The 23,432-nt window shown below is 43.2% G+C and overlaps 1 protein-coding gene and 1 pseudogene across 1 annotated transcript in view; one reads left to right on the forward strand and one right to left on the reverse strand.

Annotated features, from left to right (window-relative positions):
- Window positions 1–3,437: 3,437 nt before the first annotated feature.
- LOC132659056 (U2 small nuclear ribonucleoprotein auxiliary factor 35 kDa subunit-related protein 2-like) overlaps window positions 3,438–23,432 on the reverse strand; it is a 56,507-nt gene continuing 36,512 nt past the window's right edge. The window contains exons 9-11 of the mRNA XM_060408679.1: window positions 22,302–22,357; window positions 21,518–21,627; window positions 3,438–18,362 (exon numbers count right to left, since the gene is read on the reverse strand). Of these exons, the coding sequence (XP_060264662.1) occupies window positions 17,935–18,362; window positions 21,518–21,627; window positions 22,302–22,357 (594 nt within the window). The 3' untranslated portion in view covers window positions 3,438–17,934. The remainder of the gene's footprint in view (window positions 18,363–21,517; window positions 21,628–22,301; window positions 22,358–23,432) is intronic.
- LOC132659057 (actin-related protein 2/3 complex subunit 1A-like) lies at window positions 13,512–14,583 on the forward strand (annotated as a pseudogene).

A 23,432-nucleotide genomic window follows, 5' to 3' on the forward strand; every position in this document is an offset into this window, starting at 1 on the left:
CCAGACTCTCATGGCCGGCCTTCGGGCAGCCGCCAGGAAATCCACGAATTTATCTAAGGCGAATCTGATAAGACAGGTGCCCGGCAGCCTTCTTAGAGAGGTTAATGGAAGCCTTTAGGCAGCATATGCCCATGGACCCCCAGGCTGATGAGTCACGCGCAGCAGTTCTGTTAGCTTTTGTGAACCAGGCAGCTCCAGATATCACGAGGAAGTTACAGAAGATAGAAGGGCTGGGGGAACTGTCAATACAGGATCTGGTAAGGGCAGCTGAGAAAGTGTTTAATAACAGAGAGACCCCTGAAGAGAGGGAGGAACGGATTAGATGGGAAGAAAGAGAATATGAGGCGCGGGTTAGATGAGAGGAAAGGGAATATAGGGCTGAAGAAAACCAGAGAAATAAAAAAGAGCTGGCTCAGGTCCTTTTTGCGGGGACAAGAACAGGGCCCTAAGCCCCAAGAACTAAAGACACCTGGTCAGGAGGAAAGGAAAAACCAGCTAGACCAGCCCTAAAGAGACACCAATGTGCTTACTGCAAAGAGCCGGGACACTGGAAAAATGAGTGCCCCAAAAGAGATCTGAAGAGAAAGACTGTAAGAAAGGAGGAATCTTCCTCGGGGGCCCATGTCTTATATGCAGGGGAAGATAGTGATTGGGGGGTCAGGGCCCGGCACCTCTCCCGGAGTCCTGGGTAACTATTAATGTGGAGGGGAAACCGGTCGGCTTCATGGTGGATACAGGAGCCCCATATTCGGTCCTCAATCAAAAATTTGGGCCAATGTCCAAAAAGACTAGCTTGGTCCAGGAAGCCACCGGGACAAAGAGATATAACTAGACTACTAAACAAAAAGTGGACTTGGGAGCCCAACGGATGTCCCACTCATTTCTGGTGATCCCGGAATGTCTGGCCCCTTTATTAGGAAGAGACCTATTGGCCAAAGTCAGATACAGAAAAGAATTCCTGAGATTCTCCCAGGTCTGTAACCTCACATGGAGTGATGTATTTTATATCCTAAATGTGACTGCCACCCCTGATGAAAAAGACCATGTCTGGCAAGTGGCAAAAGCCCATGCTGATCATTTACATAACCAAGACTGGGATAGCCCAGTTGCTGATGAGGTGGTGCCTCAGTTAGATCCCCGCTGGACTTAATCAGGCCAGTGACCCGGGTAACAGAAGACTCAATCATACGATTACCTATGCAGAAAAATACTCATATCCATGTCAATTATGATAGAGAAATCACCCAAGGGGCAAATGAAAATCCAGCCTTATTCTTGGTACGCCTCACAGGAGTAGCACTTGCTTTTAATTCAACAACAATGGGAGGTCTTTGTTTAGCCAGTCCTACTCCTGCTATCTCTGCCCAGGCCAGACGGTATTTCTGAATCCACTGTTGCATAGCAGGATCCACAGCTGCAGGGGGTTTTGGTGAATATATTCGGTATTCATCTCTCAGTGCCAGGGATAAAACATGAATTGGTTGCCCAAGCCCGTCTGTGACTGATATTCCCCCCAAGTCAGTGAATTTGCGCATTTTTGGTCTCTCTGGAAGCAGGGTCCAGGGTGGAGTCTTAAGCCCTGTTCTGGGATGACTTGGGCCAGGCTGATCTCTTCCCTTAATTGCTGCTGCCAAAAAGGCATATTTCGCTTTTCTCTCACGTTCTTTTTCTCTCTTAGCCTCCTCCTCCCTATTATTGAACACCTCAAAGGCTACTTCTAGAAGGTCTCTTTGGGGGGTTTCAGGGCCCTTTTCTAGTTGTCGAAGCTTGCGTCTGATGTCAGGGGCAGACTGGGTAATGAATTGAACATGAAGGTATAGTAATGCAGCAGGGGTGGTATCTGGTAGGATTTTCAGAAAATGATCCTAACTTTTCTTCTATCTGGCTCACATCTGACAATGAAAATGGCACATGGACTTGGGTTGGGCCCTCTGGTCCTGCCACCTCTCTCAGGGGAAACGTGTTGGGTACGTGATCATGTGGCAGGGGCGGAAGGAAGGTGGGGAGGGGGAGTTGGGGAGATGGGAGAGCAGGGTTGAGTGGGAGTCAGGAGAAGTTTCCAGGCCAATAGGTCAGTTGGATGAAGGGGAAAGAAAGCGGTGGCGGGGTGGCAGGTAGGGAGGGGGCTCATCCGTGGGGTCGAATTCCGTGGCTCTAAAGGCTGCCTTCTGTGGCTGAGAAAGAAGAGCCCTTTTGCTTGGGAGGTATGGTGCACAGAAGGACCTCATGTGTGGAGCAGGCCTTATATAGGGAGGGCCTGATCCGAAGGGCCCAAAAGGCTTGGGAATAGGGGACCTCCAACCACCTGCCATTCTATCTAAGGAAGTCTGTGAGATTTTGAAGAATGGTAAAGTCAAATGTGCCAACCTCAAGCCAGCAGTCTTGTTTGTCTAATTGGTAGAGGCCAAATCTGTGTACTGCTGCTGCTGCTAAGTTGCTTCAGTCGTGTCCGACTCTGTGCGACCCCATAGACGGCAGCCCACCAGGCTCCCCCATCCCTGGGATTCTCCAGGCAAGAACACTGGAGTGGGTTGCCATTTCCTTTTCCAATGCATGAAAGTGAAAAGTGAAAGTGAAGTTGCTCAGTTGTGTCTGACTCTTAGCAACCCCATGGATGCAGCCCACCAGGCTCCTCCGTCCATGGGATTTTCCAGGCAAGAGGACTGGAGTGGGGTGCCACTGCCTTCTCCAATCTGTGTACAGAGTTGTTTTAAATGGTTAACTTTGAGTTCAGTGAGTGAGAGTGGTTTGAGATTTTTGAGAACACAGGTCAGAGGGGAGGGACAGACTGGCCAGACCCCATAATTGAAAGGCAAGCAGAGGCTCCCTTTGAGAACTCGAGTCATCACCCGTGGTTGCAATAGGATTGATGAAGAGAGTGCTCTGTGTCGAGGTGGACTGTCCCCCGACTGCCGCCTACAGAGTGGCCCTGGGCAGGGGGTCCCCAAGATCCAGAGAGGACTAAGTTCTAGGGCGCCTCTAGAACACCATCTGGATCTTACCTTAATCTAGGGGCGGGCTTGAGTGAAGCGCTGGATGTAGAGCAGTCAAATGGCAAGAGTTCCCTATTCATCAGAAAGAAAGAGAGGGAAAGGGGGTAGAGCCGACGCCTGAGGGTACACAAAGCATCAATACAGCCTTAACATAAGGCTTGCGCTGCTCATGAAGCCACTGGGCGGCCCCAAGGGGAACTTGAGTCCTGGCAGAAAAGTGAGCTCAGAGGATGTTCGAGCAATGTTAAGGTATACTTCAGGCTGAGGCAGAAAGAGGAAAGACGACCTCAACACAAGTCCTTTATTCAGGCAAGGAGGGTCAACAGTCGGCCTAATGACCACGCTGACCGCAGAGAGGTGTCGGAGTCCAGGTCCAGCAGCCAGGGGATCAGCCTGAACGGATGAGCGATGTCGGCAGGAAATGATGTAGCCTCTGACTCAGGGTATGGGACTACATGTTTATTTCAAGCATCAAGTTCTCTTTTATACTTTTTCAAATACATTAGGTCAGAGGTTTAACATTTTCAGTTCCCCCTCACCCATATTATTGTCTCACTGTTGCCCTTCAAACAGAGTTCCTGCTTCAGATATTCTCAGAATAGTGTTTACTTGTGATTACATTGTAACTCATGCTTATGTCTGGGCTGCATATCACATTCCTCAGTTTATTTCTTATCTTCCTAAATTCTGCTTGCCCCTAGTATCTTAAGCTCACTATCTCCTAAAAAGGCTTCTAGCTATTCTTAATTATTCCTAATCACTAAGCTCAGCGAACTTTCTTTGCCATAAACATATCCCTCACAAACAGGTCTCAGATAACAATCCTTCCCATGCCTCAAGCTGCAGCCTATGTGCTCATCCTGGGACAGTCTTTGTAAAAATCCTTGAACAAATGTCAAGGGTTACTTTATAGATTATTTTCTGGGCACAACTGCAGAAGGCTTTGTGCCTTCTCACGCTTCTCTCAAGAACAATAAGCTCCTCAACGTTCTTTCCAGCCAACTCAACAGAAGAAAGGAGGAAACAAGTCAGAATCACAAGAGCTAACTCCTTTATCCCGGGTCCATGCCTGTGGAACGAGAAGGGGCTGGGGCCGTTCCTCCATTTTGTCAGTAATGCCTAACACGGCTCCCAACAGAGAGGGATCAGGGAGGCTCCATATTTATAAGGAGGTTTGTGGAAGTGATAAGGAAAATGTTAATCAAGCAGGATGTTTTGGGTATTCTTTAGTTGAGATGGCATTTGTAGTTCGGCAGGGGATGATAAGTCTTCTGGGCAGGTGTAGGGGGTGGAAGGTTTCTGGACAGGGGGTGATAAGTCCCAGATAGATCCAACTGGCCTGGGGCATCAGGGCAAGACCTAAAGTTCTGTTTTGTTTTCTCCAAAGTTAGATGATTCAGCAAGGGCCTTTGAAACTGTTTTCTTTTCTTGGCCCAAAAGACTCCTTCACTGGTCTCATTCTTCTTTCCAGTCTCGGCTTCTCTAACTCTGTTACCCTACAATTTTTGGTGCTGAAACCGGGGAAGGTGAGGTTCCTTCTTCTCCACAGCCAGCTCTTCAGAGCATGGAAGCCTGTCGAGCTCACTTTTCCACCCAGACTTTCAATACTTCCTCGAGGGCTTTATTGGTTTTCCATGTACCCCGAGGAATATTGGTCTCTCTGTCTCTCTTCCTGTTTTCTCTACAGTTTCTTTTCCTCAAGACCGACCAACTCTAGGACAAAGGCCATTTGATCTGCATCCATCCACCATGAATTCTCGCCTGACCCAGTAGCCCAAGTAAGCTCAGGTGATACTCTAGGGTGCCATGGACTATCATCCTTTCTGGGTTCCGGGGGAAACCCCTGGCCAAAAGGCCCTCCAGGGAGGTACTTGAGGGATGTCCCTCCCTCCTTCAGAGTCTGTCTCTCTCTCTTTGCCCAGTCTCATGCTGGGCAGGCAGCCCAGACTCGTGCTGATCAGCTCCATAACCATGATAGGACTAATCTGGTGGCTGATGATGTGAGCCATGGTGGACATATCAAGCAGGAGATGCCGACATGCTGTACCTGCATCAGATGATCACCTGTTTACTAGAAGGAATGCTATAAAGCTCTCACATTCATGTTAACTACGATAAGATTAGGGAAGTGACTCAACAAAAAGATGAAAATCCTGCCCTTTTTCTTTCACGGCTTACTGAAGCAGTCCAAAAATAAACTATTCTAGATATTTCCATTCCCCACCAGACTTCTGTACCTACATGTCCAGTTCATAAGCCAGTCAGCCCCTGATATTTGCCAAAAACTATACCAGTTAGAGAAGTGCCCTGAAACCCCTCAGTGAGATCTCCTAGAAATAGCCTTTAAAGTTTTCAACAATAGGGAGGAAGAAGTGAAAAAAAGAAAAAGAAAAGGAAAGAAAGCCCAAATATGCTTTATTCGCTGCAGCTATCCAAAGAAAAACTTCAAAAAGAAACAGAAAAATTTCAACCCCTTTGGCCCATCAACCTCGGCCCACCCATATGGGAGCTAACCCTCCAGGCCCATGCTTCAGATGTAACCAAAGGGGACACTGGGCTAAGTCCTGCCCAAACCCCCGGCCACCCACCAAACCCTGGCCCACCTGCAAACAATGGGCCACTGGGAAATGGACTGTCCTCAGACACTACCCACCAAATCTTGGGGCTCACCCCAGGCCCAACAACAATGGGCCAGGAACCAGATTCAGGGAGGCCCTGGTATCCCAGACCATGGTTCCTTAGATGAGGTGACAGATGATCCAATTGTGCCTGAGTTATTCCAGTGACAGAGCCTAAGCTCCAGACCCCAAGTCTGCCCCATACAGATAGATCTGGAGTTTCGGGGAATTGGCATGGTGGCCGAACACAAAGTCTTGTTCGTAATAGACACTGTAGCTGCCTTTTCACTTTTAACCTCCTTTGGCAACTGAAGGTGTCTCAGGCATCCCCAAATAACCCCTCCTCTCCTTTGTTCCTTTGGCAAAACAACACTAACACATTCTTTTATAGTAGTTCCTCAATGCCCACTGGCATTGATGGGGTGTGATCTTCTGGCTAAGCTACAAACTTTTATACACCTCTCATTCTTAGATCCCGTATCAATTCTTTGCACCCAAATGGCACCTGAACTCCTGGCCTGCCCTAACTCCCAAAACCTGCCCCCTGACCTTCCCCCAATAGATCCTCAGTTCTGGGATACTGAAGCCCCATAAGTAGCCAGACACCATTCTCCCATTCAGGTCTTTCTTAAAAATCCCTCTCAAGTAATAACCCAAACTCAGTATACCCTGACCACAGAATCCTGACAAGGACTTAAACCAATAATCTCCAGACTGCTCAAAGCTGGCCTTTTGAGGCCTATCTGTTCTCGTTATAATACCCCTATATTGGCACTCAAAAAGGGACCCCACTTCTGGTGTCTAGTCCAAGATCTTTGCAAGATCAATGAGGCCATAATACCTGTACAACCTGTGAATCCCTACACCCTTCTCTCACATATTCCCTCTGACACACCATATTAGACCTCAAAAATGCTTTGTTTACTATACCTCTATACCACTCCTCACAGCCTGTATCTGCTCTCACCTGGACGGATCCAGACAAACATCAATCTCAACAATTAACCTGGACCGTTTTACCACAAGGGTTTAGAGATAGCCCTCATTTTTTGGTCAAGCCCTTCAAAGAGACCTACAAACTTTAGACCTAGGCTCTACTACCTTACTCCAAAATGTACACAATCTATTGTTATGTAGTTCCTCTTGCCATAACTGTGAGAGTATGAAATGCCCTAGGCAACTGGGGTTACAAAGTCTCACTCTCCAAAGCAAAAACTGCTTCCACCACTGTCAATTACATGACATTACTTCTCATTCCCAGATAATTATGATGGTGTGATCACTTATCTAGAGCCAGACATCCTGGAATGTGAAGTCAAGTGGGCCTTAGAAAGCATCACTACAAACAAAGCTAGTGGAGGTGATGGAATTCCAGTTGAGCTATTTCAAATCCTGAAAGATGATGCTGTGAAAGTGCTGCACTCAATATGCCAGCAAACTTGGAAAATTCAGCAGTGGTCACAGGACTCGAAAAGGTCACTTTTCATTCCAATCCCAAAGGAAGGCAATGCCAAAGAATGCTCAAACTACTGCACAATTGCACTCATCTCACATGCTAGTAAAGTAATACTCAAACTTCTCCAAGCCAGGCATCAGCAATACATGAACCGTGAACTTCCTGATGTTCAAGCTGGTTTTAGAAAAGGCAGAGGAAACAGAACTCAAATTGCCAACATCTACTGGATCATGGAAAAAGCAAGAGAGTTCCAGAAAAACATCCATTTCTGCTTTATTGACTATGCCAAAGCCTTTGACTGTGTGGATCAAAATAAACTGTGGAAAATTCTGAGAGAAATGGGAATACCAGACCACCTGATCTGCCTCTTGAGAAGTCTGTATACAGGTCAGGAAGCAACAGTTAGAACTGGACATGGAACAACGGACTGGTTCCAAACAGGAAAAGGAGTACATTAAGGCTGTATATCGTCACGCTGCTTATTTAACTTATATGCAGAGTGCATCATGAAAAATGCTGGGCTTGAAGAAACACAAGCTGATATCAAGATTGCCAGGAGAAATATCAATAACCTCAGATTTGCAGATGACACCACCCTTATGGCAGAAAGTAAAGAGGAACTAAAAAGCCTCTTGATGAAAGTGAAAGAGGAGAGTGGAAAAGTTGGCTTAAAGCTCAACATTCAGAAAACGAAGATCATGGCATTTGGTCTCATCACTTCATGGGAAAAAGATGGGGAAACAGTGGAAACAGTGTCAGACTTTATTTTTTTGGGCTCCAAAATCACTCAGATGGTGACTGCAGCCATGAAATTAAAAGACGCTTACTCCTTGGAAGAAAAGCTGTGACCAACCTAGACAGGATATTCAAAAGCAGAGACATTACTTTGCCAACAAAGGTCCATCTAGTCAAGGCTATGGTTTTTCCTGTGGTCATGTATGGATGTGAGAGTTGGACTGTGAATAAGGCTGAGCGCCAAAGAACTGATGCTTTTGAACTGATGTTGGAGGACTCTTGAGAGTCTCTTGGACTGTAAGGAGATCCAACCAGTCCATTCTGAAGGAGATCAGCCATGGGATTTCTTTGGAGGGAATGACGCTAAAGCTGGAACTCCAGTACTCTGGCCACCTCATGTGAAGAACTGACTCACGGGAAGAATTATTTAACTTATATTCAGAGTACATGCTGGGAGGAATTCAGGGCAGGAGGAGAAGGGGACAACAGAGGATGAGATGGCTGGATGGCATCACTGACTCAATGGACGTGAGTCTGAGTGAACTCCGGGAGCTGGTGATAGACAGGGAGGCCTGGTGTGCTGAGATTTATGGGGTCACAAAGAGTCGGACATGACTCAGTGACTGAACTGAACTGAACTTCTCATTCCCACATCCAAAATCATCCTAGATCAGAGACTTTGAGTTTTGACATAGACCCCCCAGGCCCCAAACCAAGAGGGCCTATTTAAACTCTTCTGAACATAGGTCCCAAATTTTGCCCTCCACACAAAACCTCTCTACCAAGCTACTCAAAAAAAACTCAGATGAACCCTTATTGGCCCCCACCTCTGTCCACACCCCAATTTAGACACTTATCAAACATTTACTGCAGGCCCCTTCTCTTTACTTACCTGATTATGCCAAGTCTTTTTTCCTTTTTGTACATTCTCAACAAGGACATGCCTTAGGAAGTCTGTGCCAAAAGAGGCAGGGGGAATATGGGGCCCTTTAGCTTACTGATCTAAACAACTCAATGTTGTCACACTTGGATGGCCACCTTGTCCCCAGGCCTTAGCTGCCACCACCCTCTTAATACCTGAACCCCAAAACTAACCCAAAATGCTCCTGTAAATGTATGCTTGGCTCATTCCTTCAAAGATTTACTCTGTCACTGGGGTTTCCATTCTCTGCCCCGTCAACTACAAATCCTCCTCAACCCATCCCTTTCTTTTATGCCTTGTAAACATCTTACTCCTGTTAGCTTACTCCCTACACCAGATCCAGAAACAGAACACCAGTCTCATGACTGTGTCCAGACCTTAGATATGACACTTAATCCCTTTGAACATATAACTGATCAACCTCTTTCTGACCCCAAAGTCCCATCATGTTTCATAGATGGCAGTGCCCAGAAGCAAGTCCCAATTCGGGGCTGGATATGCTATAGTCCAGGGACAGCCTGATAAAGTTATCCCCCTCACCTCATCAAGTCAGCCACACTCCCAGCTCACACATCCTCGTAACAGACTTACACAATCTTTGACCCTAGCCAAAGACCAAAATATAAACGTTTAAGGTGACTCCAAGTATGTCTATACCATATTACATTCTAACATTATAATCTGGAGAGAGAGAGGATTCCTCACTCAAAAGGGGATACCTATTCTCAATGCTTCTTTTATTTCTGAACTCCTCCATGCGGCTCAGCTACCAAAACAAGCTGCTGTAATACACTGCAAGGGACATCAGCGACATAGTCCTGTCTCCTTTTATAACAATATAGCAGATCATAAAGCAAAGTGGCTGCCTCTGTTAGTCCTGTCTACTATAGCCCAGATTGATGAGCCTAACATCAGCATATTACTTTTATATTTGCTTTCCCTTTTCCACTCCTCTAAAAACGTACTTAAGACTTTCCTTTAGAACTTTATTGAGCTGAAGATGCGACTTATTTAAATAATCTGACCCAAACTTGTACCATTTGTCAGCAGACAAATCCTAACATTCACCTCCCTCCTTTCCCCACCCAACAAATTCATGGACATCTTCCTGCACAAGAGACTGGCAGGTAGATTTCACCCACATGCCACCCATAAAAAGGGTTAAATTTCTCTTAGTCTTCATAGATACATTTTCTGGATGGATTGAAGCTTTCCTGACTAACAAACGAGCCCCTACTGTGGCTCGCCTTATTCTTAACTGAAATCCTCCTCAGGTTTGGAATGCCTTCCTTCTCACATCCCAAATCACCCATACTACTGCAGGAGCCTTCCAGTTCCTTGGAGGTTTATTGTTCCTTATCATCCCTGGTCTTCCAGTAAGGTTGAGAGCCAACCAAGTCCTAAAAAAAACCCTGACCAAATTAACGATCGAACTTCATCAAGATTGGACTATACTCCTCCCTTTAGCCCTCTTAAAGGCCCAGGCCTTAGCAAAAGAACGCTTAAATATCAGTCCATTCGAGGCCGTGGATGGGAGGCCCATAATACCTTTGGGTCTCTCGCCCTCCCAGGACAGTCCCAAACTGCCTTCCCACCTTCCTTTTCCTTTACTTGCCCAGATAAGAGATGCCCTTTGGCAACACATGGATAACTTACTTTCTTGACCACACCCCAATCTTCCATACCCATCCCTTCAAATAGGAGACGAAGTCTATATGACAGTGCAGTCCCACCCAGATCTAACCCCAAAATGGCAACGATCCTACACGGTAATTCTGCTGACCCCTACCACTGCAAAATTAAAAGAAATCACCCCTTCGGTATACATCACCTGGTTAAAAAAGGTTATGCAGCCCAATGATAAAAACACTTGCCAAACTAATACTTATAAAGTTTCTCACACAGGCCCTACAACTCTAAAGTTCCCACGGCTTCCGCCAGCTCCAACTGGTGACGGATGAGCCTGTTGGTTTCATGGCTGCAATTATTCCTGGAACAACTTCTGGCAGATATCTGGGTCTCGAGTCCTCCAGGATCCATGCTCAAATACATTAACTATTACATCTCCACCCTGTGGCTACAGGGAACCTTTTGTAACTTTTACCCCTTTGAAATCCAATTATTTTCCATAGTAGTCTATCTTATACTCATGTCCTCAAATGTTAACATCTTCTTATCCTCCCTTCTTCCTCTGGCCCACAGACTCCTTCAAAATCCTAACCTCAACTATTTATTCATTCCAGACCCTTAATTTAACCTATACCCTTTTCAATGCTTCTAACCCACAACTGGCTAAAGACTGCTAGATATGTTTATCCGTAACCCCTTTGGGAGATTCAGCCCTCCCCACATCCATCTTCCCACATCCATCCTCGACTGGACCACTGGTAACATATCCCTATACCACTCATACCGTGGGGAGCCTTTATTCGTCTCATGTCTTAAATATCTTCAGTGCTGCTGCTGCTGCTAAGTGGCATCAGTCACGTCCGACTCTGTGCGACCCCACAGATGGCACCCCACCAGGCTACTTTGTCCCTGGGTTTCTACAGGCAAAAGTAAAGGAGATTGGGAGTGGGTTGCCGTTTCCTTCTCCAATGCATGAAAGTGAAAGTCAAAGTGAAGCCACTCACTTGTGTCCAACTCTTTGCGACCCCATGGACTGTAGAGCCTACCAGGCTTCTCCATCCATGGGACTTTCCAGGCAAGAGCACTGGAGTGGGCTGTCGTTGCTATCTCCAAATATCTTCACACTAGTGACCAAATCAGAAATTCAGACATACTCTTAAAATTTTTACTCAGCAAACTTGCCTCCTTCAACAAAAAACCTAATGGGAAGCCCTGTCACCCAGAGAGTAACTGTTATAACCAGCTCGTTTTTACCTATCCAAAAATTCCCCAAACAGTTCATATGAACAACCCGTGGGCACCATCCCTAAGTCCATGTACAACCATAACTCCACCTTACTCTCTGCCACTGGAAAGGCTATATATAATGTTTCTTGTTCTGCAAGACACTCTTTAACCTTTACAGGGCAGTTTCGCTCAACATATTCCTCCACCTCTCCTATCGTTGGAGCCACCTTAGTGGGGTCTCTGAGCGTCCTTGAAAAAACAATCAAAACCCTCCCTCGACTCCTCTTCGTCATCAACTTCAGCTGTTGTATCAGGACACCTGGCCTATTTTTCCTGTGTGGGACGTCTACATACCACTGTCTACTTACTAACTGGACCAGAACCCGCACCTTCATACACTCCAGTCCAAACATTTTAACAGCCCCCAATGATCAATTCTTGCCTATTCTTCTCATCCACAAGTGAATAAAATGAGCCATACTTTCATTCCCCTCTTAGCAGGACTAAGAATAGCGGCTGGAATCGGAACCACCAGCTTAACCACCTCCATTCAAAACTATCAGACACTATCTAAAGACCTATCAGACAGCCTCCATGAAATAGCTCAAGGCCTAATAACTATCCAAAATCAACTTGATTCCTTGGCAGCCATAATATTACCAAACAGAAGGGGATCAGATCTACTCACTGCAGAGAAGAGAGGTGTGCCTTTTTCTGGACGAATCTGCTGTTTCTATGCCAACCAGCTGGGTATAGTCCAAGGAGCTGCAAAAAACCTTACAGATCGAGCCTGGTGAATGAGCCAGAGATGAAGCTACCCCTGGCAGTCGTGGTTAACAGATTGGAACTGGATGCCTTGGGTTTCACCCCTTCTTGGATCATTCATTTTTATCATCCTTCTACTCACCTTTGGGACTTGTTTGCTTAATCTTTTCCAGTGATTCCAAGACCGAATCCAAGCCACTTCCTGAGATCAAGTCAAGACTGTTCTTTTGCTTGAGACCCTGAAGGCTAGAATAGAAAATCAACTACAGGCCTTAGACTTCCTTCCTCCCAGACCACAAATCCCTGACCCTCATTTACCAACACAAAGAAGCCCTGAATATTAAGGACACCCACCTCTGTTTTCTCTTTTTATATATATTCCTTAGGTTCTGTAATGAAGAAAAGTTACACAGCTCAAAACAGCATGGAGTTAAAACTCCCCTCCAAATTCTCCCCACCATTCTATGCAAAACAAAGAACTCACTCACCCAAAGAAAAAATGGACATTAAGGTTGACTACACCCAGCGATCTCCAGAATTCCTTGTACCAGCCGTTTAACTAATTCAACAACCTTGGAGAAGAACTGGCCCCCTTAAGGCGGCAGATTTACACATATATGCCTATATACACTAACTCTTTTCTTGGATTAGTGCAGCAGCTCATTAATCTGACTGATGCCCCTTCTTACCTCATTAAAGGTGATCTGTTCCTGTAAAATGCCAGTCTCGTTTTTCCAAATCTTGCCTTCTCTAACTCCCTTACCCTACAAATGTAGTGTTTTTATCTCTTCCAAAAGTTCAGTCAAACTAAGGAGAATTGCTGAAAATTTTTCAGTTTTTCAGTAAATTGTTAAGTATTCATTTTCTGTTAAATGTAGTTGTTTGTTGTAAGCACAGACAAGATAATGGAGATTTAGTTTTCATATACTTTGTTAAAAAAAGTGGATCTTGTGTTACTCAAGACTTTTATCTATTTTCAATAAATGCCACTTTTAGGACTTTGCAACAGTTGACTCTTGAATATTTTCTAGTGAACAATCAAGATTACAGGTATTAAAAAATAATAACTTGGGGTCTTCTGCCCATGTCTACGGGAGACTGTTCTTGTTGACTGACCACAGTCTGTGAATTCAATGCTTTGAGTCAGTCTGGAAAGCCTAATCCCAGCTTTCTATCCTTTGAAAACACTAACAATAATGTCCCTGCATCAGTTTTTACTGGAGCCAATCACCTGTCATGCCTGGAAGAGGGTTCATACCCAGATCACCCTTAGCTCCAGTAATCATGAAGTCTACATCTATAAGAATGGGGGCCAGTGGGTCAAAGTTCATGAGGTCAAGGAACACAATGGACACATCACAGGTGCCCACACCATCACTTGCGGGCCAACTGCAACGCCTAAATCTGGAGTCAGAAGGAGGGTGTCTAGAATCTAATCCTGGTGATCCTGAGAATTAATCAGGCCGCCACTTTTGTCAAGTGGTCCTCGACAGAGAACAAATTTCCCAGGGATAGCAGAACATGACTCATCTCCTTTTGCTACTTCAAGTCTGAAAATGACTGGTGGGTGAGCAAGCACATTAAAAAGCCGATTCGCTCCACAGTCCTCAGCTTGTATTCGAATCCCCAACGACATCATGCTGGCAGGGGATCCTGTGCATCCAAATGTAGAGTGTTTTCTGCCTCCATTAAAGAAGTGGGTGAGAAGCCAGTCAGTACGTCCTAGGGTGGCAAGATGCCTTTCAGTCACCTGATGTCAGAGTTCAGTCGCAGTGGCACCAGTGGCTGGGTACACAGAGTCAGTTTCTTAGCCAGCAGCAGCTGCCTGGCCTGGGTCAGCTACCACCCCAACGTGCTACAACAAAGAGTGTGCAGGTCTCAACTCTGAATCCCTCCAGACAGAGTCATTCGTCTCAGAGAACAATGTCGTGGCTGCCGGTCATGATTGCTGCCCCATGCTCTTTAACTATGATGATGCGGCTGTTTGATCTTCATCTCTAGATGACCCCAAACAGAGCATCCAGCACATGTCAGCTGTGGAGCGCTTCCATGACGTGAACAAGTGGGTTACTACTGAGGACCACAACACGGCCCTGAAGATGCTGCACCAGAACATTACTCATTATAAGGTGGACAAGGCAGCCAGTGGCATATTTTGCGCTACTGGCACCAATGGAACCATGACCATTTGGGATTTCAAGACCTTAGGCTTCCATCCAGCATCTTCAGATAATGTGAAGCTGAGTGTGGCTCCAAACCCAGCATTAGCATGGACAGGCTGCACCATGGCAGCTCCGCTATTGCCATCTGGAGGGGAGCCAGCACCTGGAAACACTGAAGATGCACACAGCACAACCCTCACCACTGTGAGTTTGAAAAAACTGGGTAAAGTGTTGGTTTTTAAAAAGCACCAGTGATTTGGGTTTTGTTTTGGGGGTTGTTTTGTTTTGCAATTTCATTCCATTCTTGACAAAAGCTTCCCTTTAAGTAGTTTATTATGGAAAATTGTCAACACTAACTTGAAGGAAGGGGTGGGAAGGTATGTAAATTGCCTGCTAAAAAAATTAAAACCCTCAATATTAAATATATAATTAGAAATTGACTCCTTCCACCTATTTTTCCACCTTCTGCAATTCTTTCTAGTTTAAGTGCTGACACAATCATTAAAATGAACTGTATCTGCAAAAATAACTGCCTCATTTGTATAAAACCAAAATCTAGGTATTCATGATACCTATTAGTACAGGTATTACAAATACAAAATACTGTATAGTGAGATACATAAGGAAGATCATTATATTAAAATCCCACTGAAAATTGTAAGATTATAGAGCCCATGAGAACTGTTCATTGAAAACAGCCATTAGGCTCATTTGCAAATGGAATTTCTAACTTATAAACGGTTATTATAAGTGAGGCAATTTAAAATAAACATTTTCAAGATAACATGTCCACTTATTTTTTTAAATATAGTTCTGCTGAGGGAAGCACACTGATTGAAACAGCCCACCCTGGTCAGGCCTTTTAGTAACCATTTGCATGAGTTGTTTTATGACAGGAGATCCTTGTAAGGAATACGGAAATAACAAGCCACCACCAACCAGAAGAGTTCAGGAAAGGTCAAAAGGAGACACCAGTTGTCCATTCACTTCCCAGAATCCCTCTTGCTAGCATCCATCTTGACTGAGCAATGAGTGTGCCACCAGCAAAGACTCTGAATTAGAATGATTGGCCAAAGACCACCCGGAAACTAATCCTATCATGATAAAACCCAAGACTGCAAGCCACACGGCAGAGCAGTTCTCCTGGGTTCCCTTACCCTACTGCTCTCCACTGGGGTGCCTTTCCCACTAAAATCTCGTTTCATCAGCACATGTGTCTCCTCGGACAATTAATTTCCAAGTGTTAGACAAGAGCCCAGTTTCAGGCCCTGGAAGGGGTTCTCCCTTCCTGCAACAGTTCCTTCCAAGTACACCCCCTCAGGACCTCTCATTGCCCTATATAAAATCTATATTTGAGGGTATGCACTGTAATTAAGACAGCCTATGACTAAGGCACTATGAAACCTATGCAGGGGAAAACAGAAAAAAAGATTCCTGTGGCCAACCAGTGACTCATCTTTTGACAACTCCCTGAATAAGAAAGGCTCTCTTTAGGATGGCTCAGAAGTAACTCCTGCTGCTGCTGCTAAGTTGATTCAGTCGTGTCCAGCTCTGTGCGACCCCATAGATGGCAACCCGCCAGGTTGCCCCATCCCTGGGATTCTCCAGGCAAGAATACTGGAGTGGGTTGCCATTTCCTTCTCCAACGCATGAAAGTGAAAAGTGAAAATGAAGTCGCTCAGTCGTGTCTGACTCTTGGCGACCCCATGGACTGTAGCCTAGGCTCTTATAAATCATAGAGAAGAGAGACGAAAAGCAGCAGAGAAGACAAGTCAAGGAATCTGCCTCAAAGGCAGAGGCCACAGAACAGTGGGTTCAGTGTTTTGTTTGAACCAGTATGTGCCTCACATAACAGGAAACTGTGTGAATGCTCTGAGAGTGTGGTCTGTTTTGCAATCTGCTTATCCTTTCACAGGATTCCTCAAGAGGCAGGTGCCCTATTGGCTTTTTAACTGTCTGAGCTGTGCTCGCACAACTTTAACTGGCCTGATCCTCAGCTGAAGGGAAACGAGGAAAAAGAGGAAAGGAGAGGCCTCATCAGCTTTCGTGGCAACTACTAGAGTGCAGTGGGCTATGGCGCCTTTGGAACACAGCAGAGCATAACCTTGGCCAGAGATCAACTGCTTCTGTTGTAGGAAATGGGACCCCTTCCAGGGCCCAAAACTGGGCTCTTGTCTAACACTCAGAAATTAATTGTCTGAGGAGACACAAGTGCTGACAAAACAAGATATTTTATTGGGAAAGGGCACCGGGGTGGAGACCAGTAGGGTAAGGAAACCCAGGAGAACTGCTCTGCCATATGGCTTGCAGTCTCAGGTTTTATGGTGATGGGATTAGTTTCCGGGTGGTCTTTGGCCAATCATTCTAATTCTGAGTCTTTGCTGGTGGCGCACACATCGCTCAGTCAAGATGGATGCTAGCAAGACGGATTCTGGGAAATAGAAAGAAACGTGGTGTCTCCTTCTGACCTTTCCCTAACTCTTCCGGTTGGTGGTGGCTTATTAGTTCTATATTCCTTACGAGGATCTCCTGTCATAAAACAACTCATGCAAAGGGTTACTAAAGGGCCTGACCAGGGTGGGTGGTTTTAGTCAGTGTGCTTCCCCTAACACTTCCACAGCCACTTGTTCACCACAGATCAGTGGAGGGGAGGGGAAGAAGCCACTGTAGGCTCCCAGTTGTGGGCTGTGTGTGGGTTGGAAAAGAAATCTCCACTGGAAAGGATGCAGAATGAAAGAAGAACAGAGTTCACTAAAGCAGTTCACTAAAGCATTTGCTCTTAGGAAGGAAAGCTAGGACAAACCTAGACAGCATATTAAAAAGCAGACATCACTTTGCCAACAAAGATCCTTACAGTCAAAGTTATAGTTTTCCAAGTAGTCATGTATGAAAGAGCTGGACTATTAAGAAGGTTGAGCCAAAAAAATTTTTTAAGTAAAAACAAAAAGAAGGCTGAGCACGAAAGAATTAATGCTTTCAAAATGCGGTGCTGGAGAAGACTCTTGGGAGTCCCTTGGACAACAAGGAGATCAAACCAGTCAACCCTAAAAGAAATCAGTTCTGAATATTCATTGGAAGGACTGATACTGAAGCTGAAACTGCAATACTTTGGTCACCTGATACGAAGAACTGACTCACTGAAAAAGACCTGGATCCTGGGAAAGACAGAAGGCAGGAGGAGCAGGGGATGACAGAGGATGAGATGGTTGTATGGCATCACCGATTCAATGGACATGAGTGTGAGTAAGCTCCGGGAGACAGTGAAGGACAGGGAAGCCTGGCGTGCTGCAATCCAGGGGGTCACAGAGAGTCAGACTTGACTCAGCAACTGAACAACATAATAGGGTATACAATCACTGAAGAACACAGTGACGAAGTAAGTTAAAGTGATAAAGGAAGTTTATTTGGATTTGTGGCTCTGAAAAGTTCAGTCTCTGCTCCCTGACCTCTTCCCACTGTGGCTCATGGACCTGGAGGAGCTCTGGCTGCTGCTCCTGTCGCTGTGGTCCCTTTTTCTTCCGCTGCTGTGGGAACTGTGCCTTCCCCGGCTTCTAGACCCATGTTTGTGAGATTTCTCACCCTCGTGACTACTCCTCCTCTTCCTGTCAGCCTTCTCTTTCCTCTTGTAGGAGTAGGCCTGCACAGGGCTCCTCCTCCTCCTCTGTCGGTTATAGTAGTCGTCACGGTGGTCCAGCCTCACTCTCCTCACTGAGCTCTTTCCAAAGGAGGAGCCAGTCCAAACTGGAGATAGGTAGATGTCTCCATTTGCCTCACAAAACTCATTGTTTGGATTTCTGAACACGTGAAGAAAGTTGCAGTGTTTCCCTCTGGGACACTGCTGTATTTCAAATAAACCTGCAAGGGCACAGTGAGGAAACAGCATTTACTGCTGGCACTTCATCCTTTTCACAAGGTACAGTGCTGGTATGCCAGTGTGATAAGACTATTTTCTCCCATGTATTTAAAATGGCTTGTCCAAACTGATTTCACAGTTCAGACTCACAGATTTCAAAAACATTCAAATGTTCTAACAAACTACCATTAAAAAGGTAAAGTTTCACAACTTAGTAAGAACATCCCATTTCCCCACTGGATGACACAACGAAACAAACTGTGACCACACTTCCCTAGAGTTTCACCATGCCACGTAGTGACAGTGAAGAACTCAAGTTAATAGTGAAGAACACACTCCTTGGAGTCTAGGTGGCAGTGTGATTTGAGAGCAGAGTGGTAGTAGTAAGATAATTACTAGTGAAATGGCAGCACTCTCTGTAGGTACAAGAACATATATTTTCCTTGTATTTTAAAATACAATGATAAATATTAGCATACTAGTTTCAAATTTACCAAGGTCTCTTAACACAAAACATTCTTGTCAAACTAAACCTGTTTTAATAATCCCACTGGGGCTTAGTAAAATGGTAGTAAATTCCTCAAATACGTAGAACAGTTAAAAGTGAAACAGATACTATCCTCCTGGACACTATATACAAAAGCTAACTTAAGAGAGACCCTAGACTTAAACTATAAAATTATTTTAAAATAGATAAAGTAAATTTCATCAAAATTAAGAACTGTGTCTCAAAGTACATCAGCAAAAAAGTGTACTGTAAAATTTATTCGCACAGCATACATGTGTAATACAGGGCCTCTATCTACATTATCTAAAGAACACTTACAACTCAATAATGAAACAAGTAACCCAATAGAAAACAGACAACTGACTTCTCATTCCTTCAGAAGATTATAAACATGACAAGTTCATAAAAAGATGTTCAACATAACTGGCCATTACAGAAATGCAAATGAAAACCACAATGAGATAGTATGTCACACTTGACAGGATGGGTAAAATATAAAGAAAAGTAACTGTATTATGGGTATATGGAAATCATATTCTGCTGGTGTAATTATAAAATAATTTAGTTGCTTTAGAAAACTGTTAAGCAGTTTTTCAAAATATTAAACCTAGAATTACCATGAAAGTGAAAGTGAAGTCACTCAGTTGTGTCTGACTCTCAGTGACCCATGAACTGCAGCCTACCAGGCTTCTCTGTCCATGGGATTTTCCAGGCAAGAGTACTGGAGTGGGTTGCCATTTCCTTCTCTGTAAGAATTACCACATGATCTTGTAATTATGCTATGAATCATGTGCACAAGAGAAACATACATAAAATCTGTAGGTGAACTTTCACAGTACCATTATATATAATAGCCAAAGGTGGAAACAACCCAAGAGTCGATCAACTAACAAATAAATTAAAATGTTATCAACATTATTGCTTCTGAACTGCAGTACTAGAGAAAACTCTTGACAGTCCCTTGGAAAGCAAAGAGATCAAACCAGTTCATTTTAAAGAAAATCAATCCTGAATATTCACTGGAAGGACTAATGTTGAAGTTGAAGCTCTAAGACTCTGGCCACCTGATGTGTAGAGCCAACCCTACTGAAAAGACCTGATGCTGGGAAAGAGTGAAGGAAGGAGAAGGGGATGACAGAGGATGAGGTGGTTGGATGGCACCACTGACTCAAAGGACATGAGTTTGAGCAAATTGTGGGAAATGGTGAAGGACAGGGAAGCCTGGCGTGCTGCAGTCCATGAGGTTGCAAAGAGTCAAGACACAAGTTGGTGACTGAACAAGAACAAATCAACAGTATACCATAGAAAGCAGTATAATTCATATGCAAAAAGGACAGAGTTCTCATATATTCTATTGATACAATATGGATGTATCTTGCAAATGTGCTAAGCCACGAAGTTAAGACACAAAAGGTCAATGTTATATGATTCCATTTATGTAAAATGTCCAGAATAGGCAAATATATAGAGAAGATACAGGGAAGCAGAGAATGGCGAGCGGCTGTTAACAGATGTCAGATTTCTTTGAAAGTGAAGAAAATGTTCCAGAATTAGAGGTGATCATTACAAAGTTGTGAACATGATAAAAAAACACTGAACTGTGCACTTTAAAAGGGTATGTTTTGTTAAGTTTTTTGCTTTCCTCTACATTGCTGTTATTTTTTAGAAAAGCAGAATAGCTTCTTGTCTCAGGGGAAGTCAAATGGGGTATATATGAACTGAGAAAACTACTGAACTTTAGAGAGAAAACTATTTTTACCCTTTTATGTTACAAGTCTTAAAACTTACACTGAATTTGGTCTTTTAGTTTTCCTTCTAAAAGCTACTCCCACCCCACTTTACTATGCTTTAAAACTAGCAGCATCAATGAACAGCAAGCTGACCAAGAGCAAGCTTAGAAAAAACCACTTTTGTGATTCAGAATTTTTAAGCTACTTTTTAAATAAGAGATTTTAAGAAGTGAATACAAAGCAAACAAAGAAGAGTAATGGGAAAGAGAAGTGTTCCCCAAAGGCATTAATAGCATTTTTTTTTCAACCTGAGGTACTTACATTTGGGCTAAGCCCATCTGAGAGGAATAAATTTAAAAATAAGAAGGCCAGAGAATTGCTAGATAGTCTCAGTAAAGTCCATGTATTCATGAAAGCCTCAAGTGTCCATAAATTAGTCTGACTGGACCCTTAACACACTCCACACAGCTATTATCAATCTCTAATTTACAAAACTGTTTCATGGAAGGCAGAAAATATGACAGGATTACATAACAGAAAACAACAGAAGGTTCATTAATGATAAAAGATGGAGAGAAAAAACACACTCAAGTGAGAAGAGCCAAAGAACAGAAAACATCTCTAAAATTGTAATAAGTAAAATGCAACTTCTTAACGTTGTACACAAAATGCAGAATCAAAGATTAGATAACCTGATTCTGCCACCAATGCACTATGAACTCATTTTTCATAGTGTAACATAGATCTAAAATGTTACGTCCTTTATATAATTCACATGTGTGGAAAGATAAAAAGTGTGGAAATTGTTATTCAGTTTTTAAAAAATTCTCTTTAAAGCTTGTATTTTTTCCTGCTAAGAATCTCCTTTTATATAACTGGAACAATCAAGGGGGAAAAAAATCATCATGTTGTATTTTACCACAAATTGCCATTTTCCATTGGGTCACTGGGCAGAATTCACATTGAAGCTGACGTCCTGCATACCATCGTCCATTAAATAGAGAAAGGGCTGCCTGGCATTCTTCTTCCCTTTAAACCACAAATTAACAGATAAACCTTAATGTTCTAATATATACATATAACTGTATCATCTACTAAAAAACCCTTCTGTTAATTTACCATAGGACCACCTAAAGTTACTACTGACAGTCTTTATTAGAGCTTCTAAAACTCAACATTTACTAGGCATCCTTTTTACTGTCCCTCCAAAATGTTCTGAAGGATGCAAACCAGGTCTTAATCCGATAGAGCTGATTATTAAAAATGCAGTGTTTTCATTGTTAGAAAATGTTCTTTTTCGGTTACAATTTATATTGCTCTACAGTCGTTTATGTAATCAGTTAGGTATGTAATGGCTGAAGCAAATATCAAGACAAAACAATGATACATTAATTTTTTCTTAGCTGGTAAAATATACTTAAGATCTGTGTTGGCTTTAATTTCAATTTATACTTCTAAATTCTCCATTCTATTATCCTTGTTTCCAAGTTTTGTATTTTAATTACTAAATTAATAATAGCTACTGAGAATCTTTTAAAACCATATAAATATACAAAGAATGTAACACATTTCCTGTATCAGCTATTGATATATACATTTTAAATGTATATAAAAGAGATAGTCAGTGGGATAATCCCAGAAGTCAACATAAACAAAACAGATGTACCAGGAAATATGTATATATTTATGTTCAGAATACTTACGATTGATACTGAACATATACATTGCCCCTCAGATGAGGTTCCAGGTTGCAACTGACCTAAAGAGCAATGAAGTCTATTATAGAAAATAACTTAGGGGAAAAAAAAATTCAGCTATCAAATACACTTTGTCTAACAGCTATCAAATACACTTTGTCTAACAGCTATCAAATACACTTTGTCTAACGGCTATCAAATACACAAATACATTAGTATTACACAATGTGCTTGCCAACAAAAGATTCCCAAACTGAGATAATACTCCCAGTTTTATTAAAACTTTCTTAAAAATTAGTATTTTCTTTTGCTGCACCGTCCAAACATGTGAAACTTCCCAAACCAGGGATCGAACTTCTGCCTCCTGCAGCAGAAACTCAGTCTCAACAACCCAACCACCAGGATGTCCCAAAGGCATCTTTATCATACAGCAGCACTGCAGGCCTCCACTATTAGATCTCTGTAGATCAGATTCAGTATTCAATAAATATAAAATGTTTCTATATGCATGAGACTATAGGAAAGGTAAATCAGTTATAACATAAGCCATAAAATTCAAATTTTCATTTTGACTAACATTGTAAAATATGTAGAATGTTAGTTTTACTTTGTTGAAATGTTGAAGCCATTTCTTTCTGTTCTTTTCTCTCTGGCTCACATCTTGGAATTCCAGACACAGATGCACATATATATTTATTTATATAACAGTAGAAAAATTTTCTAACATTCATAGTAAACTAGATTTTTTCCCCAAAATACTTTTCAAACTTAACCAAGCTTGTTAGAGTTTATTAGCACATACCCCTCCCCAAAAGGTGGGGGGCGGGGGGGTGGGGGGAGTTGACATCAGTAATGAACTACACTGTATATAATAGTACTCCTACAGAAGAGTGAAAGGCCTTAAAACATTAAACCAGTTATACCAAAAATCTTTTTTAAATTTCCGTAACAAATACTTATAAATCTTTCATACTAAAAACTTACTAGTTGCTTTCCATTTATAAATTACCAGCCTGATAAGTATAAGCTTGGCAAATAACATACACATATCTCAAGAGATATCTTGGTTTCTAGACAACTGCAATAAAATACCACAATAAAATGTATTACCCAAATTTTTTGGTTTCTCAAAGCATG

The sequence above is a fragment of the Ovis aries genome, chromosome Y (genome assembly GCF_016772045.2).
Source record: "Ovis aries strain OAR_USU_Benz2616 breed Rambouillet chromosome Y, ARS-UI_Ramb_v3.0, whole genome shotgun sequence".
NCBI classification, from domain to species: Eukaryota; Metazoa; Chordata; class Mammalia; order Artiodactyla; family Bovidae; genus Ovis; species Ovis aries.